Genomic DNA, 17,797 nt, shown 5'->3' on the forward strand with positions numbered 1-17,797 from the left:
TTCCGCTCCTGGCCGCGCCCCCGAGCAGGTTGGCTGGTGCCGCTGCTGCTCCTGGCCCCACTCCTCAACGGGTCGGTTGGCGTGGTCGGTCCCTGACCTCGTACCAATCCATTTGGTGACCACAGTAGTTTTTTTAATTGTGTGTGTTTTGTGGTGTTCACTTGGCCCCTTCCCTTTGGACTGTGGTGGTGTTCTTTGCTTGCCCAAAGGTTTTCTCCAGTCTTTCTCCCTGGTTCTTGCTTTGGGTTTTTTTGTTTGGTGGTTTTGTTTTGTTGCGGGTTCCCCGCCTAGTTGCGGGCTTGGGCCCCCGTGTTTGTAGCCTGGTGGCTGTCTGTTTTGTTTTGGTGCCCTTCTTCTGGGCCCCCGCCTCCCTCCCTGCTCGGCGCTGTTCTGGTTTTGGTTTTTGTTTTGATGTCTGGGATCCATCCTTGCGGGGTGGTACTGTTATGGTTTGGGTGACGCTGCCTGTTTGGTGCTTTTATTTTCTCAGTGAACTTTTGGTTTATTCCTCTTCACGTGCCCCAGCTTCACACCCACAATCAGCCATCATTCCACTCACCTGTCGCTCATTATCTCCCGGTCCAGTCTTGTACATGTACTACCTGTTTTCCATTCATTCTCTGCTGGTTTATTCCGATGTCAGACCCGGATGTTTACCGCGATCTTCGCCTAGGTCATGCTGTCTGCTACAGGTTGTTTATGCCGTCTCACCCCGTTTTCTCCATGTGTCCCAGTTTGTTTTTTCTGGTACGTTCCGCTCTATGTATTTAGGTTTGGTTTGAGCGCTTGCCGTCTCTGCGTTTGCAGTGCGCTATTTCTCTGTGTAGCTGCTGGCTCACCTGCTCGTCTTCTGGTTTCCGTGTGTGCCTCCTGCCGCCAGCTCTCCTCCTTTGTCTTCTGGTTCCTGTGTGTGCCTCCTGCTGCCGGCTCTCCTCCTCCGTCTTCTGGTTCCTGGGTCACTCATGGTCTATCCTGGTTCCTTCGTTCTCTTGGTCCCCGGTTGCTCGGAGCCTGCTCATCTTCCAGCCAGCCAGCATAACCTGTGTTTGTGCAATAAACTGCTTTCTTTAGTTCCCCTTCCTCTAGTCTGTCTGCTATTAGGGTCCACACCATACACACACCGCCCAGCCATAACAGGGTTTTAAATTTGCAAGTCATTGCATTCAGTTTTTATTTACATTTTACACAGCATGCCACCTTTTTTGAAATGGGTTGTAACTCCGTCAGCTTATGTTACTTGAGGCAGTAGCACCAACAGTTATTGTTTAGCCGTCAAGGTGATTTCTTCAGTCCTCATAAAATTGTCTCCATTACTGTTACCACTTATAACAATGAAACATTTTCATTGTTGTTTATTGCTTTCCAACAGCAATGTAGTGTGAAATATAAAAATGGGAAAATTATGACCTCCAGTAAATATGAACAGAAGTCTGGTCCTGTTGGTTTTCACAAAAATGTTTAATTTATCTGAAAACATGACTTTCCCATGAAAAAATTTCCATTTTGCTACCATCTGTTGCTGCTCAGAGTGCTCTAATAATTTCATATTTCACTTCCATTCCTTTGGGCAACTCCTGAGACAATGAAAAGTATTTATTGACAACCTACTTTTCAAGAAAAGCAATGAGAATGAACTATGACAAAATGTTTTACATTTTTTGTTGACAAATAAAACTAAATGTTAATGTGAAAGGCATGGGTGGATGTGAAGTCTTAATCAATGACCTGCTGCATCTGAGGAGCCACAGAATAACTCCTGATAAGTAAAACAGTTTCCTCCACTGGCCAAAATCTCTCTAGTTAAGAAGTTAATGTAGCCACTACAGTCATTTTTCGTCTCTGTCATCATTAGCACTTCTTGTAAGAAACAGGCTCATAAACTACAGTCAATTCATCTAAATCCACTGAGAATTAAGCAAGAACATGCAAAAAACAGATGAGACACACTGGGAAAATGCAGCACACCAGTATATTTATGCTAAAATTACTTATAGTCCGATATCTTTATGTTGCTATCAAAAGGTCAAAAGGTAGGAAGTAATGTGGGCATTATTGTTCTCTACAGAAATTTCACTGTATTTAATTTATCCAACAACTGAGGATCTCCTCTCACACTAAACCCAATGAACAGCATTTCAGTCACAATGTGAGTGACTCCAGATCATGCAGAGCAGAGGCATACAGACATCGTGGATGCCGCTGCTGTGTTCCCACTGTTGGAACCTAACGAGCAGTACACCCCGTCCTACTCGTAACTGCCTCCAGGGCTGTTGCAGACTATCCTGCTTTGTTTTCCCACTGTATTTTCTCTGTGGTGGTCTCTGTTTGGGTTTGTATAATGGGAAAACCCTGTGTGTCGACAAATGAACAGCCTTTTCCACCAACAAAGATGGTGACATCTGGAGCCTCAAAATATTTTGAAGAGACAGTATAAACATCAAAAGTGCAAGAAAACACTGATTAAAATGTTTATAGTTTTCATTGACTAAAAGTAACAAATCAAAAGATTAAAATTTGACAAGCATGCATTTTTGTCAGAAAACTAAAGCTGGCCCCACACGGCAGGGTAATTAGCCCAATTTTGGGCCCAATTTGTCCTTCCTGACAATCATGGGGGCGTTCCCTGATGTGGGGCCAGTCAGAAGCAACTCTTGGGCCAAATGATCCTGCAGTGAGAGGTGTTGAACGACCTAATTGTTATGCTTCCCATTTTGAATCATAAGTATCAAGCATGTTTGATATTTATGACTTGGAATCCTATAGTGTGGGTGCAACAGCGATTGAATTCTGATCAGGGAACCGTCACAACCACTTGTAGCATTAGCTCACACTAGCCTCCTCATTTCTTTATTTCTAACTCACCTCCAGCTCGCTCAGCAAAACATTTAAGCTGTGTTGATTTTGCCATCTCAGCCAAGATTTCATTTCTTTTTTTTTTTTTTGAGCAAAACACAGCACACATGGGCGCTACTGCTAATATGATCAGGAGACATATTTTGGTTGATGTTCGCCTTAAAGTGAAGTTTACTGTGGCACCACGCTTCAGTGGTGATGGCAAGAATTGCATGCAAGCTGGTATCTTTATTAAAATGAATTAGTGCTGACTCACCCTTATGCGTGAATTATACATCAATGATAATCAATAATAGCATAATTTTACATATGATCCATGATGATAAAGGTGCAGAACAACAGAAATAGCCTCTATGGAAAAATAACATTTTGTCCATATTGACCCACCAAAGTTTAGCAAATCATGTTTTCAGGGGAGCACGTGTCTTTTTAAGGGGACCGAGCTCCCCCATAGTTCGCACCATAGCCACAATCATTTACTTACTGTAAATAACATAATTTTGGCATGAAATTGTATTTCATTTCATTAGAAGAAAAAGAATGTTGCACATATTTTTAAATCTAGTCTTGAATTCTTATACTTGAGACACGACATTAGAATGTGGCCAAGTTTACCCTGGATAAAGTGAAGTTTGTTCACCAACAAACACACTACTTAAGATATTGAAATGTTTTCCTTTCATTGGGTGTCCCTCCCTAGTCACACACACACACACACACACACAGACACACTCTGCCATGCAGCTTCTGACAATCCCAAGCACTCTGCATAGCCAACTTTCCCAACTCAGTTATGAACCATGCACAGAATGAACTTTGAAACCTTAACAGCTAAAAGGTGTGGAGCTTGATGACATGTTCATCTGTCTCCTCAGCTATTTCAGCTTCCTTCTTTTTCAGTGGTACTTTTTGGCACTTTTAGCAAAGTACTGTCTAAGGCTTGGAAAACCTTTTTTTTGAAAAATGACAGTTTTCACGGCTTTTATATGCTGCAGGAGCATATTCTAAGAGATATTTAAAAAATCTCCTGGGGGAAGTTTGGAAGTGATCAATCTCAGCAGCGTTACCCGCTAATCTTCAGGGGTGAAAAATGTGCTGGTGTTCCATTTGCAAGTTGGAGAGAGGAGGTGTTTGTGCAAAGAAGAAAAGTCACTTAAATAGCAGTGGGAGGATGAACATATTGCCATTGTTTCAAATGTCTAGAATATTTCTTAAAAAAGGAAGCCACTGATAAAATAAGCAGAAATGATGTGTGATGCTAATGTATTTTGACATATCTTTTATTTCCCAGATCTCCAAAGATTTCCACCTCAGTCGGCTCTTTCTGTTCACAACTTATCTGTCTGTGACAAACTGGATGCAATCCAGTAGGCTCAGTGTGTTTCCCACAGTCCCCAGTCCTCTCTGTGCTGCCATCCTTCTTTCCTCCTACTTCAGAAACTCATTCCAGCATCTGTGCCATTCTCTCTCCAATGACTGCATCATTTCTCACCTTCTCAAGTATATCTCTGCATTTCCCTCATGTGCCCCTAGCCCCATCCTCCTCCTATTAAACTCCCTCTCTTTTCTCTCTCCCCCTCCCCGCTCTCCATCACTTCCACGAAGCTTTGCATTCCCCCCTCATTCCTCTGCTGTTAGTGACCACACTGTTTATATGGGCATCCACTTCCACACATCCCAGCTTGTTAGCCAGCGATGGGGGCCACAGTGCCCCTTTGCTTCTGTTTCCAGCCCCCTTATTTTTACTCCCTACTTTCTCCTTCTCCTCTTGCCTCTATCCTGCCAGTGGCTCTGCAGTACCAATAAAAGCTTTGCCTACTTCCCCTGTTTTCAATGTGATTAGCTTTCTATTTTTGCACAGGGTTGAAGCACATTCACCTGAGTCTCATTTGCTGAATCAGGGCTCTGCTGCTGTGTCCCTAACACAGTGAAATAAGTATTGTCCAGTTCACAAAAGCTGTATTGATGGGAAACAAATTGAACTGAGGTGCTGCACAGTAAGGGCATGTAATGGCCGTGTTTTTTGTTTGAATGTTACTTTAACTGAATTAACTACAATTGATCCATTCTAACCTGGTTTCATATGCTAAAAGGAACAGAAAGAGATGCAAAAATTATGAGACCAATCTCTATGCAGATAAATTACTAACCATCTTTGATGAAATTCCAGGAGCTGAGGTGCAACAGGAACTAAAGTCAGAAGTAAAACAAATTATGGTACCACTTCACAGATGTTTGCCTGTGTTTTTGTTAAGTTCATGCTAAATAGCTAAGTACAATGAGGCAGTAAAACAGCATACTTTTAGAAGTTTTATTTCATTCATTTCAGAATACTGTTATATAAGAATTAAGTATTCACTTCAGAATACTGTGACTTACCTAATCAACCGCAAACATTACTTTTTCTCATTTTCATCACAAGGATGGCAGTAAAATGACAGTGGACTACAGATTTTTGATTCAGCTCTGTTTAAACAATGGCGAACACAACACTGTGGCATAATGAATTGAGGACAATGAACCGAAGTTTGAACCCAGAAATGGAATTATCACTGCAGTGTTATGTCACTGCTTAACAAACGGATATTCCCTTGATAGATTGCCCATGATAATATGAGTTGTGTGTCTGTCTGACTGAGTGCGGGGCTTAGCTCCACACACAAGGTGCAGGGCAGAGGCCACATAAGCAACACACAGTGATAAATGACCTGATAGCTACAGTAAATGGTGCTAATTATCAAGGCCAAGTCCATACCTCCCCAAATTTGCACAGATCTAGCAGAAATTGAAGGATTAGAGCCATCCCCTTACTCCAAAACCAGTTCACCACTCAGTGTGGCAACTAGTTACTTTCTTCCAGAAAGAGGTAGCATCATTTAACAGGTAGCAAACTATTAAAACATACCAGTGAGCCACCAGCCAGCCTTCATGCACTGTTATGTCTAGCATTCTTAGTTTTCAGAGAACTTTTCTTTAAATAAGATGAACCCCACATGGCGGTACAGCAGAACAGTGGTTAGTACTGTCATCTCATAGCAAGAAGATTCCAGGTTTGAGCCCTGCCTGCTCTGGTGCCTGTCTGTGTGGAGTCTGCATGTTCTCCCTGTGCCTGCGTGGGTTCTCTCCAGATACTCCGGCTTCCTCCCACAGTCCAAAGACATGCAGCTTAGGTTGAGTGGTTGTTTGTCTACATGCCAGCTCTATGATAGACTAGAGACCTGTCCAGGTGGACCCTGTGGGGACATTTAACGGCAGTATGTCTTTTCTGCTCTGGCCTGCTTGATCAGTGTGTGAGTGTGTGTTTTAATTGTACATGGACAAGTAATCCAATAATGTACCTCCAAACAACATGGTACACTGGCATTTGCTTTAAAAATTATTCAGCACTCTGTTAGCAGTTGAATTGGTAGCTCCTGGAGTCCTGCGAACATTATGACAACTTAAATATTATAAGCCAGAAGTGACATCTGCCGTTCTCGACCCCTCCGCCATATCTTTACAAATTTAAATTGTGATACTCTGTGGGCAAATGACTGATCTGAGAAACAAAAGCACTTGAAATTAGAAAGGCATTAGAAGATGCTATGGTCTGGAAGCCACAGGCTTCTGAGTGACAGCATGAATCATGGCTTCACTGCTTGAGACACTGTATCTACCTACAGATGCACCATACTGTGACCACTCAGCTCAGGTTTAGGACCCTTTCAGCTTTCAGTCTGGTAATGCTGTATATTCCTCCTGTACTAAAAATAGGATACATATACAAAGACTCACACAGTAACAGTGGTAAAAAGCATTTTGAAATGAAGAATAAACTATAATAGTGCACAGCAAAAGACTAGGAATGACAAAGCATTTTATAACAAATATAAAATTTTATAGGACTTGTTCTGTACATCTGGCTGCACTGGAAGCGATAAATACAATGTCCTCATGAGTTTCCTTTAAACTGTGAAAATGATACATTGTTGCTAAAATGTCCGCTCAGAAAAAAGTTTGCATGCTGTTCATTCATTCTGTTCTCCACTGAATCTTAACATACTGTATATATTGAAAGCATTGTGATTTCACATCCTTGTAAATGTACTGTATAGAAAGGTCACTCACAGCCTCGTGGTCCGTCAGGTCAGCGAGGACAAAGCAGCGATATTGCTGCTGGCCTGGGAGGGGTTTGTTGTAGTAACCCTTGTATTTCTTCTCATCACCCAGAGTAAAGATGTCGGGCAGATCATCTAGCTTGGCAGCGATATAGGGCTGTAGGAAGTCCTGGCTCTGTCTCCTCTTTCTCTGTGGACTGCTATCAGCACCAGCCTCCAGAAGCTGCCAGAGGAATGGCACAACAGGAGACTTTGGAACAGGCATATCATAAGGTGGCATGACAATGTAACAGAACACATGAGCTAACAAAACTGATCTCTGCAATAGTGTTTTTTCCATGTATCTTCCAGCACAATGAAATGTTCTTCCCACATTCTTTCTTTCTTTTTTAAAGTTTTTATTTAATTTAGCCTTAACAACTATTAAAATTTGGTCATGAATTTAGAAAAGTGTCTTTAACAAATAAATTATAGTAATTTTGTCAGGTGTAGGGGTGAGCAGGTTCAAAACAAGCCCCTATCCCAGGTAACTAAGCACACAGTCACGGGAGGTCTCTGAACGTGTACAAAAAATAAGAAATCGAACTGCAACTACAAATCCCCTACAACTCAAAACAGAGTTGTAGATGGATGACAAGTTGTGTCTTAGTCCACCACCCCTATTTAGTGAGGGGTGTTCTATTTGGACAAAAATAGTTTCCTTGACTCCTCTCTCAAACCAGCAATGTTCTCTGAAGAGGATCTGAACTTCACTGTCCTCAAAAGAAAGTCCTTTGTCCTTCAGGTGGAGGTGGACTGCTGACTCTGGTCCACCGGAGTTGGCCCTCCTGTGTTGGGCCATGTGTTTGTGCAGCGGCTGCTTAGTTTCACCAATGTATCGTCGTTACACTCCTGATGATACTTAATTGCACCACATCCCTGCATCTGGATGTTTAGTCCTTCGGGTGGACCAGTCTCTGCTGCAGGGTGTTCCCTGGCTTAAAGTTGACTGGGATATTGTGGTTGCAAAAGATCCTTCGCAAAGGGCTGAAACACCTTCTAGGGGAATAAATACCTCCTGCTCAACACCAGTCGGACAGAACTGATGAAGGCTCTTCAAAGATTCAGGTTCAAGATTCAAAAACATAATTGGATGAGAGTTGAAATGTCTTCTACGTAAAACCAAGTCCAGATGATTTTTTCTACATCTTTTCAGCACCAGAGAACCCAAGAAACAAATCCTCAGAACTTAACTGCCACACTGTCACTTAGAACAAAAGAAATCACAGCTCGGTGTCAGTGCAATTTCCAGCCATTCAGCGTCGGTTCATGCTGCTGTCTCCTCTGTACCTGTTCAAAATATACTCTGTACTAGCTAGCGATATTAGGTTCTTTTTATCGTTATGCCCACATTTCACTGCTTTCCCAAAATATATGCCATGAGAGAGAGAGAGAGCACAGCAGTGGTCAAGTGAGCTATATAGTAAATGAAGAGAGGGAGCTGTATTAGCAAGAAGCACTAAACACAGTGCTACATAGCTGTGTTGAATGTAGCCACCTATTGGGTACTTGTGGACAAACATTTCACATAAACCTCAGTGGAGAAGCCTTAGAGCACAGAATCAGAAATGACAGCACATGTGGCCTGGATTATGCTCTCAAATCTGTATTTGCACTTACAAATCTGTGTCTACACGCTCTCTATTGCTGAAAGCTGTGTAGCGCTTGAGATGTGGTTTGTGCTCCCTCCAAGCTTAGGGGTGGGGATCTACTTCCACAGGACCCCCCCACCTCCCCTTTGGCTTGGCTGGTTAGAAACCAGTGATCACCCTGTAGTCTAGAAACCTCTTCTGAGTGTTTTCATTTTTTGATTCTACAATTAATCACATTAAAACCTATAAACCTCCATTCTGTCCTATAGTTTGGGCTATTGTGTTTTAATGACCCCAAACTGACAATATTGTTGCTGATAAAATCTACAGACAATTTTATATCCACCACATTGTCTGTCAAAGTCAACACAGATACGGTGAAAAAATATGACACTTTGAATGCCTACATCTGTATATCCCCAAGGTAGTCTGTGTGAAACTTGTTTTCGTTTGAAGAAACTAACTTGACAGTGACAACAACACATAGTGAGGTCAGACTGACTTTACCTGCTGGGTCTGTCACCAAGTGTTTGCTCAAAGGGGATTTGCTGAGTTTTTCTCTATGTATAGTATCCTGAGATAATTTTTGTGTTGAATTGGCACTATACAAATAAAATTGAATTGAGCTGAATTTATGGCAGGTAAATACCAAACACACCAATGTGGGAAAAAAAAGTAGACATACGTTTGAGTAAAACTGCAGAAACTGCCCTGGCAGGAGAACAGAGCCCTACAAGTAAATATCTGTGCCAGGCTGCTCAATGAGTCTGGGTCACAGATGGCCTTGATAGCACCTCTCCATAAATATATTTTGGAAAATATTTCAACTGAAAAAATGTTGTAGCTTTCCATCAAATATGCACGTGAACATCTCACTCTCAGAAAGTAAAATGATAAGTATATTTCTCAAAATCTGGAAAGATCATCCCATATCACAACATGGGTTTTATTTTTGTACTTTATCACTTGTATTAAAAAAAAGGAAAAATTTAACGAAGTTTTTTTCAGATTAGCTTAACCACTTTACTTAGAGTGAAAATGAGCACAACAAATTTGCCTACTGCACAAACAAACAAACAAAAAACTGTGTGCACAACAATAAATACAGTACACTAGGTCAAGGTTGAAGCAGAAAGTGGTAAAACGATAGATAGATAGACAATGAAAAAATCCAGCTGTGATAAACTGAAGTCTGGCTGATAGAAAACTCTTACACTACTTCTTTTCTTGCATTGACCCCAAAAATGGGTCGTTTAAGATGTTGGAGCATACAACCCATGGCATTTTTCTGTTGATCACTTTCTCCACAAAACCTGTATTGGTCTGTCAGAGTTATGCAAAACCATTGTAAGCCATCTGATCCAAGCCCCAATTCATGAAAACAGTCCTATGGATTTTAGTAACTTTTTGAATCCATGTTTAGTCATGAACTTATTTAGATACAGTGTGACAGAAATTCCCCTAAACTCTTGTCTACTCCAGAGTCTTGACAGAAAGTTATCAGTGAGTTTATTGATTATCATTATGGACAGGCCTTAATATTAATGTGTTCATGTGTATTGATGCTATTAATTGATGATTCTAACACATGTAATTCCCTTCTTAAGAATCAGCCTAGTGTAATCACATCCACAGACTCAGCCCTACCACACTGAGTATGGCTGAGATGCTGTTCTTGACAGAACCATACAGTTATATTTTAGACAATTATGTGTTTCCCACTTTGTGTTTGTCATTTTCCTGTTTCAACATTACAATGCACCCAGGCATAAAGCCAGCTCCATAAGGAAATGGTTTCCCCTGTTTGGTGACAAAAATCTGGACTGGTCTACACAGAGCACTGACCTCCACCTCATCTAACAGTTTTAGGATGAACTGGAATACTGACAGCAGGCCAGACACCAGAGTAAAGTGTTGGATCTCACTAATGCTCCTGTGACTGAACCGGACCATACTGTGGCTCAACCAACAACTTCACTAACTAGTGTGTGTAATTTCAGTGTAAAGACATTAGCAGCATATAAAACCATACTTTAAAGCGCCGTCCTACCTCTAGGAAAGGTGCACTTTGGAGGAAGTCAGAGACATTATGATTAAACAGGACCGGGTTTGTAGAGTTTGAAAGCCTGCTGCAACCTTCAGAGGGTGTACAGAGGGTCATGGCTTCATTATAGAAGCTCAGCTGTTTCTATTCTTTCCACTTATGTGTGCCTATGTGATACATCTTCCTCCACCACCTGCTTCCTATCTTCACTTTATATCATCTTAGAGTCAGACTTGTCTGTCACCCATCAGTGTTCAAGGTGACACTGACATACAAGAAGAAAATGTCACTATACTCCCCTGGAGAGGCTTCAATCACACAGAACAAAGATGCAGCCTTTCTTTTCATTGTCTCAACAGTTCAAACAGCCATTGTGTAAAGAAAAACAACTCATTTTATCAACCAAAGTGGAAAGATTTAACCCTCAGCAAGAGAGGAGCCAAAGCAAAACAAATGTCATGATTATAGTTCAGGTGTATTTAGTGTACTTACAGTAACAGCATCTTTGGTTTGGTGATACATGTACTTCTGCAGATAGCAGTACACACCTAAAAACACTGACTGATAGCAGACTTGAAATTAAAGGTGATTCATATATTGATTCAATAATAACTTGTATATGCTCTTGTATGATAATACGTCAATTCTGTATCTACCTAATACTGTTTAATATAGCATTATAGGACATGGTTCTGAGAGCAGCTATTTGGGGTTCAGACATTGAAGACCATGGCAGAAAATGGAAATGGACCAATGCTTGAAGAGAACTGACAACAGCATTGAAGTAATGTGGATGACTCAGATGATGAACCGGCGAGTGACAGCTATCAAAGTAAAAGGGCTTATGAAAGGCATGATGTTGTCAGAGTCTCTTTGGTCTGACTAGAAATATATTGTTGCTGTGAACGAAGACAGATTTACCTGTCCACTCATGTCCGCCAGCGGAGGGTGGCTATAAGGCAATAAGGATGGAGTACTGTAGATCTCATAAGTGGCAAAGGAAGGATGGCAGGGCCTTCAAAAGAACTGAATTAGTTCAGGAGGTCAGGAAGCAGAGAACCACTTGGTATCACAGATCCCCCAAAACTTACTGAAGGGGCTGCATCGGCGAACAGCTGGACATCCTCAAGGAAAAAAAAGTAGACATACGTTTGAGTAAAACTGCAGAAACTGCCCTGGCAGGAGAACAGAGCCCTACAAGTAAATATCTGTGCCAGGCTGCTCAATGAGTCTGGGTCACAGATGGCCTTGATAGCACCTCTCCATAAATATATTTTGGAAAATATTTCAACTGAAAAAATGTTGTAGCTTTCCATCAAATATGCACGTGAACATCTCACTCTCAGAAAGTAAAATGATAAGTATATTTCTCAAAATCTGGAAAGATCATCCCATATCACAACATGGGTTTTATTTTTGTACTTTATCACTTGTATTAAAAAAAAGGAAAAATTTAACGAAGTTTTTTTCAGATTAGCTTAACCACTTTACTTAGAGTGAAAATGAGCACAACAAATTTGCCTACTGCACAAACAAACAAACAAAAAACTGTGTGCACAACAATAAATACAGTACACTAGGTCAAGGTTGAAGCAGAAAGTGGTAAAACGATAGATAGATAGACAATGAAAAAATCCAGCTGTGATAAACTGAAGTCTGGCTGATAGAAAACTCTTACACTACTTCTTTTCTTGCATTGACCCCAAAAATGGGTCGTTTAAGATGTTGGAGCATACAACCCATGGCATTTTTCTGTTGATCACTTTCTCCACAAAACCTGTATTGGTCTGTCAGAGTTATGCAAAACCATTGTAAGCCATCTGATCCAAGCCCCAATTCATGAAAACAGTCCTATGGATTTTAGTAACTTTTTGAATCCATGTTTAGTCATGAACTTATTTAGATACAGTGTGACAGAAATTCCCCTAAACTCTTGTCTACTCCAGAGTCTTGACAGAAAGTTATCAGTGAGTTTATTGATTATCATTATGGACAGGCCTTAATATTAATGTGTTCATGTGTATTGATGCTATTAATTGATGATTCTAACACATGTAATTCCCTTCTTAAGAATCAGCCTAGTGTAATCACATCCACAGACTCAGCCCTACCACACTGAGTATGGCTGAGATGCTGTTCTTGACAGAACCATACAGTTATATTTTAGACAATTATGTGTTTCCCACTTTGTGTTTGTCATTTTCCTGTTTCAACATTACAATGCACCCAGGCATAAAGCCAGCTCCATAAGGAAATGGTTTCCCCTGTTTGGTGACAAAAATCTGGACTGGTCTACACAGAGCACTGACCTCCACCTCATCTAACAGTTTTAGGATGAACTGGAATACTGACAGCAGGCCAGACACCAGAGTAAAGTGTTGGATCTCACTAATGCTCCTGTGACTGAACCGGACCATACTGTGGCTCAACCAACAACTTCACTAACTAGTGTGTGTAATTTCAGTGTAAAGACATTAGCAGCATATAAAACCATACTTTAAAGCGCCGTCCTACCTCTAGGAAAGGTGCACTTTGGAGGAAGTCAGAGACATTATGATTAAACAGGACCGGGTTTGTAGAGTTTGAAAGCCTGCTGCAACCTTCAGAGGGTGTACAGAGGGTCATGGCTTCATTATAGAAGCTCAGCTGTTTCTATTCTTTCCACTTATGTGTGCCTATGTGATACATCTTCCTCCACCACCTGCTTCCTATCTTCACTTTATATCATCTTAGAGTCAGACTTGTCTGTCACCCATCAGTGTTCAAGGTGACACTGACATACAAGAAGAAAATGTCACTATACTCCCCTGGAGAGGCTTCAATCACACAGAACAAAGATGCAGCCTTTCTTTTCATTGTCTCAACAGTTCAAACAGCCATTGTGTAAAGAAAAACAACTCATTTTATCAACCAAAGTGGAAAGATTTAACCCTCAGCAAGAGAGGAGCCAAAGCAAAACAAATGTCATGATTATAGTTCAGGTGTATTTAGTGTACTTACAGTAACAGCATCTTTGGTTTGGTGATACATGTACTTCTGCAGATAGCAGTACACACCTAAAAACACTGACTGATAGCAGACTTGAAATTAAAGGTGATTCATATATTGATTCAATAATAACTTGTATATGCTCTTGTATGATAATACGTCAATTCTGTATCTACCTAATACTGTTTAATATAGCATTATAGGACATGGTTCTGAGAGCAGCTATTTGGGGTTCAGACATTGAAGACCATGGCAGAAAATGGAAATGGACCAATGCTTGAAGAGAACTGACAACAGCATTGAAGTAATGTGGATGACTCAGATGATGAACCGGCGAGTGACAGCTATCAAAGTAAAAGGGCTTATGAAAGGCATGATGTTGTCAGAGTCTCTTTGGTCTGACTAGAAATATATTGTTGCTGTGAACGAAGACAGATTTACCTGTCCACTCATGTCCGCCAGCGGAGGGTGGCTATAAGGCAATAAGGATGGAGTACTGTAGATCTCATAAGTGGCAAAGGAAGGATGGCAGGGCCTTCAAAAGAACTGAATTAGTTCAGGAGGTCAGGAAGCAGAGAACCACTTGGTATCACAGATCCCCCAAAACTTACTGAAGGGGCTGCATCGGCGAACAGCTGGACATCCTCAAGGCTCTTAAGTTTAGTTTTTTCCTCATAAAAAAATGATGCTGTTCCGGTTGACTAGAAAACCTGAGCTCTGTGACAACAGCACTGAGGAGAGATGCCAGGGACAGTAAGTGGGAGATAAAGGCCAACCCTTGAGGAGTTGTGCACAGGACACAACTGAGATGGCCCAACAGGGAAAAAAGCTAATGCCTCAAACATATGGAGGAACAAATGAAGTTGAAGATGATGAGGTTGATCCAGTCAAGCATACTGGGTGGAGAAGCTTTGAACCTTTCATAATATAATTCTAAGGAACTCAAATGATGTGAAGGGTATCTCTGTCTTCTTTTCTGAAAGAAGGACCTTGAGCCCCCGGAAAGTGGCTTAAAGAAGTTTTCATTTGTCATCATTTCCTTATTTCTGTCCTTCTGTTGTCTTCAGGTACAGTAAAACCATGACCACTTTTCCTTTAGAACTTACTGAGTAACTGTGGAAAACAATTCAGAGCAGTTAGCTCAGTAGAGTCATGGTAAATGGTCTTACTCTGTGGTTCTTTTCTATGCTTTGAAAGGCAGACTTGCATGGCCAAGTGCAAGTCTGCTTATACTGTATAAATGACAGACAAAGCATCCTGTTCACTTGAAGGTTGTAAAGCACTTGGAAGTAGAGTACTAAATTGTGGCTAAGAGATTTTTACTGACAGCAGGTAGTTATATACAATCGCAGAGAGAGTGACAAGCACCTGTCTTTGAAGCTGCTGATGGTACCAACTAAAACTTACGGAATGAGGCAAGTGATTTGTTACAGAAGTTAATAGATTTTGAGGGACTGGAGCTGGAACTGAACACTACTGGAAATTCTGAAATTCATTATCATGAACCGGATGAAGATTTTGACCCTGAAATAAATTTTTTTAAGAACCCTGAAAATAACTGCAAGTATTACACAGATGAGCAATTTAACAGCAATGTCAAGACTGAAAACAAGCTATCATTAATTCACTTTAATAGCAGAAGTTTATATGCAAACTTTCAGAGTATAAAACATTATCTTAGTAGTCTAAAACGTTCTTTTAATATAATTGCTATTTCTGAGACTTGGATCAACACTGTAAGACAACTGTAGTTGTCACCAATGCCTTGGCGATGCTGTGGCATATTTGTGTATTTTGCACATTTTAACAGTCAGATTATCTTAAAATCGTGTTGATATTCATGCTCCTCAGAGTCACCAAACTTGGTTAAACTTGGTTCTATAATAGCTTTTTGTCTCATGCCAGCATTCAGCTTACTTCGCTGTACTGTGCCATAAATAAGCATTTTTAGTGAGTAGACTGCCACAAAATGTACTGATACTGTCCAGGGAATTAACCCTTTACAATGTTAATACTCCACAAGTCTTCTTCTAGTGACTTTCAACTTCTGTCACCATTTCCACACCAAAATTTGAACTCACACAAAATTTCCACGTTTACATGATTCTTACTAAATACTTTTTGCTCTGTGAAAGATCACTGTGTAACAATCACTATTTGCACGTTGTTTACATTCTAATTGCCAGATTCTCTGTTCTTGCCTTATCACAGACTCTATTGCAGTCTATTGCTCCTCTCCTCATGCCTCATCTGACCAGTTGTCCTGCCAGTAGTGTTCATAAGAGCCTTAGCTGTTGTGAGGCATTCTGTCCATTTTTGTCATTGGATAAACTTCCCTTTGGTAGCATCACTAGGCTAAATGACCAGTGCTGTACACGTGACCACGTGACATTAAATGCAAGACTGCCAAGAGTATGCTGGGTCCCTAGATCATGAAGGCCCTTGATTTTTTAAAATCCTGTCTTCCTGTGTATGTGAGGCTGCGTCTACAGACGTGGAAGAATTCACTGACACTGTGACTTCATACACCAGCTATTATGAGGACATGTGTGTGTGCCCACCAAGACTCTCAGTACGATTCAAGCACCTTCATCATGCCAAACAGGAGGCCTACAGAAGTGAGCAAGGATCCTGTACAGTTACCCAGGAACGCTGACTTTCCATCTCTGTGCTTAAGGTGCAAAACCAGAATGGTGGGCCATTTTCATTCAGGCTCTGGCCCACCTTGGGAGGTGTATAAAAATTCCCCGCTCCCCCCCACTTTGGAGCGGTCTTATTCCTTCCTTCAAACTCGGGTCCTCTACCAGAGGCCTGGGAGCTTGAGGGTCCTGCGCAGTATCTTAGCTGTTCCTAGGACTGCACTCTTCTGGACAGAGATCTCAGATGTTGTTTCTGGGATCTGTTGGAGCCACTCTACCAGTTTGGGGGTCACAGCCCCCAATGTTCCTATTACCACGGGGACCACTGGTGCCTTCACCCTCCACATCTTTTCTAGCTCTTCTTTCAGCCCTTGGTATTTCTCGAGCTTCTCGTGCTCCTTCTTCCTGATGTGCTCAGTGCTCCAACACCCGCAAGAAGCACCTGCTATCACAACAGAGATTGATGAAGTACAATATGAATGCTACAGCAAGGGGGAGCCAGGATGCCAGGTCAGGGGGGATGATATCAGGGGGGAGATATCATCATCATCACCCCCACAATTGGAGATTGGGTACCAAGCCCCAATAACAGGCCTGGATGAGCTTGATTCAAGAGCAGCTGACCTGAGATTGAAGATCATGAGCAAGATGGACACCTGGAACTCCCGTGGCTGGTTACCAAGACTAAGTGAAGTGCCTTCTGAAAGTCTACTAGAGGATGTGAATGCAGCACTAAGAACAATCCCTACTACATCACTGAGATCAACAAGCTCATATACACCACAGCAACCGTAATCCTTGAGATGCTTGGCTATAAGTTCAATAAAGGCCATAAGGAGCAGTATCCTCCACGGAGAAGGAGGTTGGAGACCAAGATCAAGGCTGCAAGGAGAGAAGTTAGCCAGCTATCAGAATTGCAGGAAGGCGTGATGAAGAAAAGGGTACCTAAGAAGTACAACTCACTGTCCATACCTGAGGCCTTAAAGACTGCCAAGCAAAGGTTCACAGACCTGGCCACCCAGCTGAAGACATTGGAATGTCATTCGGACTGGATAAGTGTGGTTGAATGGTAACAAGGAGAGGGAAGGTAGTCAGAACTGAGGGGATTGTACTACCAGATGGCAACATAGCAGATGTTGAGGACAGCTACAAGTACCTTGGGATCCCGCAGGTAAATGGGAACCATAAAGAGGCCGCAAGGAAAGCAGCAACCACCAAGTACCTGCAGAGAGTAAGGCAAGTCCTGAGAAGTCAGCTGAATGGAAAAAACAAAGTCTGGGCAAATAACACCTACGCCCTGCCAGTCATCAGGTACCCCACTGGCATAATAAGCTGGCCAAAGGAGGAGATAGAGGCCACTGACATCAAAGCAAGGACGATCCTTACAATGCACGGCGGGTTTCACCCCAAGTCCAGCATCCTGAGACTGTACACTAAGCCGAAGGATAGGAGGCTTAGGAGGATGAAACAACAAAGATCAATGAATATATCAGGAAGATGGCCCCGAGTGATGATGTGCTTAGTGAATACCTCAGGCAGCAGAAA

General features: G+C 41.7%; 1 protein-coding gene across 10 annotated transcripts in view; it reads right to left on the reverse strand.

Annotated features, from left to right (window-relative positions):
* Nucleotides 1-17,797, reverse strand: part of ptprfa (protein tyrosine phosphatase receptor type Fa) — a 562,000-nt gene that overhangs the window by 139,260 nt on the left and 404,943 nt on the right. For all 10 annotated transcript variants that reach the window (XM_020620922.1, XM_020620921.1, XM_020620919.1 and 7 more), the window contains one exon: nt 6,961-7,173. In XM_020620922.1, coding sequence (XP_020476578.1) covers nt 6,961-7,173 — 213 coding nt within the window. The remainder of the gene's footprint in view (nt 1-6,960; nt 7,174-17,797) is intronic.

This window comes from Monopterus albus, unplaced genomic scaffold (assembly GCF_001952655.1).
Source record: "Monopterus albus unplaced genomic scaffold, M_albus_1.0 scaffold250.1, whole genome shotgun sequence".
NCBI classification, from domain to species: domain Eukaryota; kingdom Metazoa; phylum Chordata; class Actinopteri; order Synbranchiformes; family Synbranchidae; genus Monopterus; species Monopterus albus.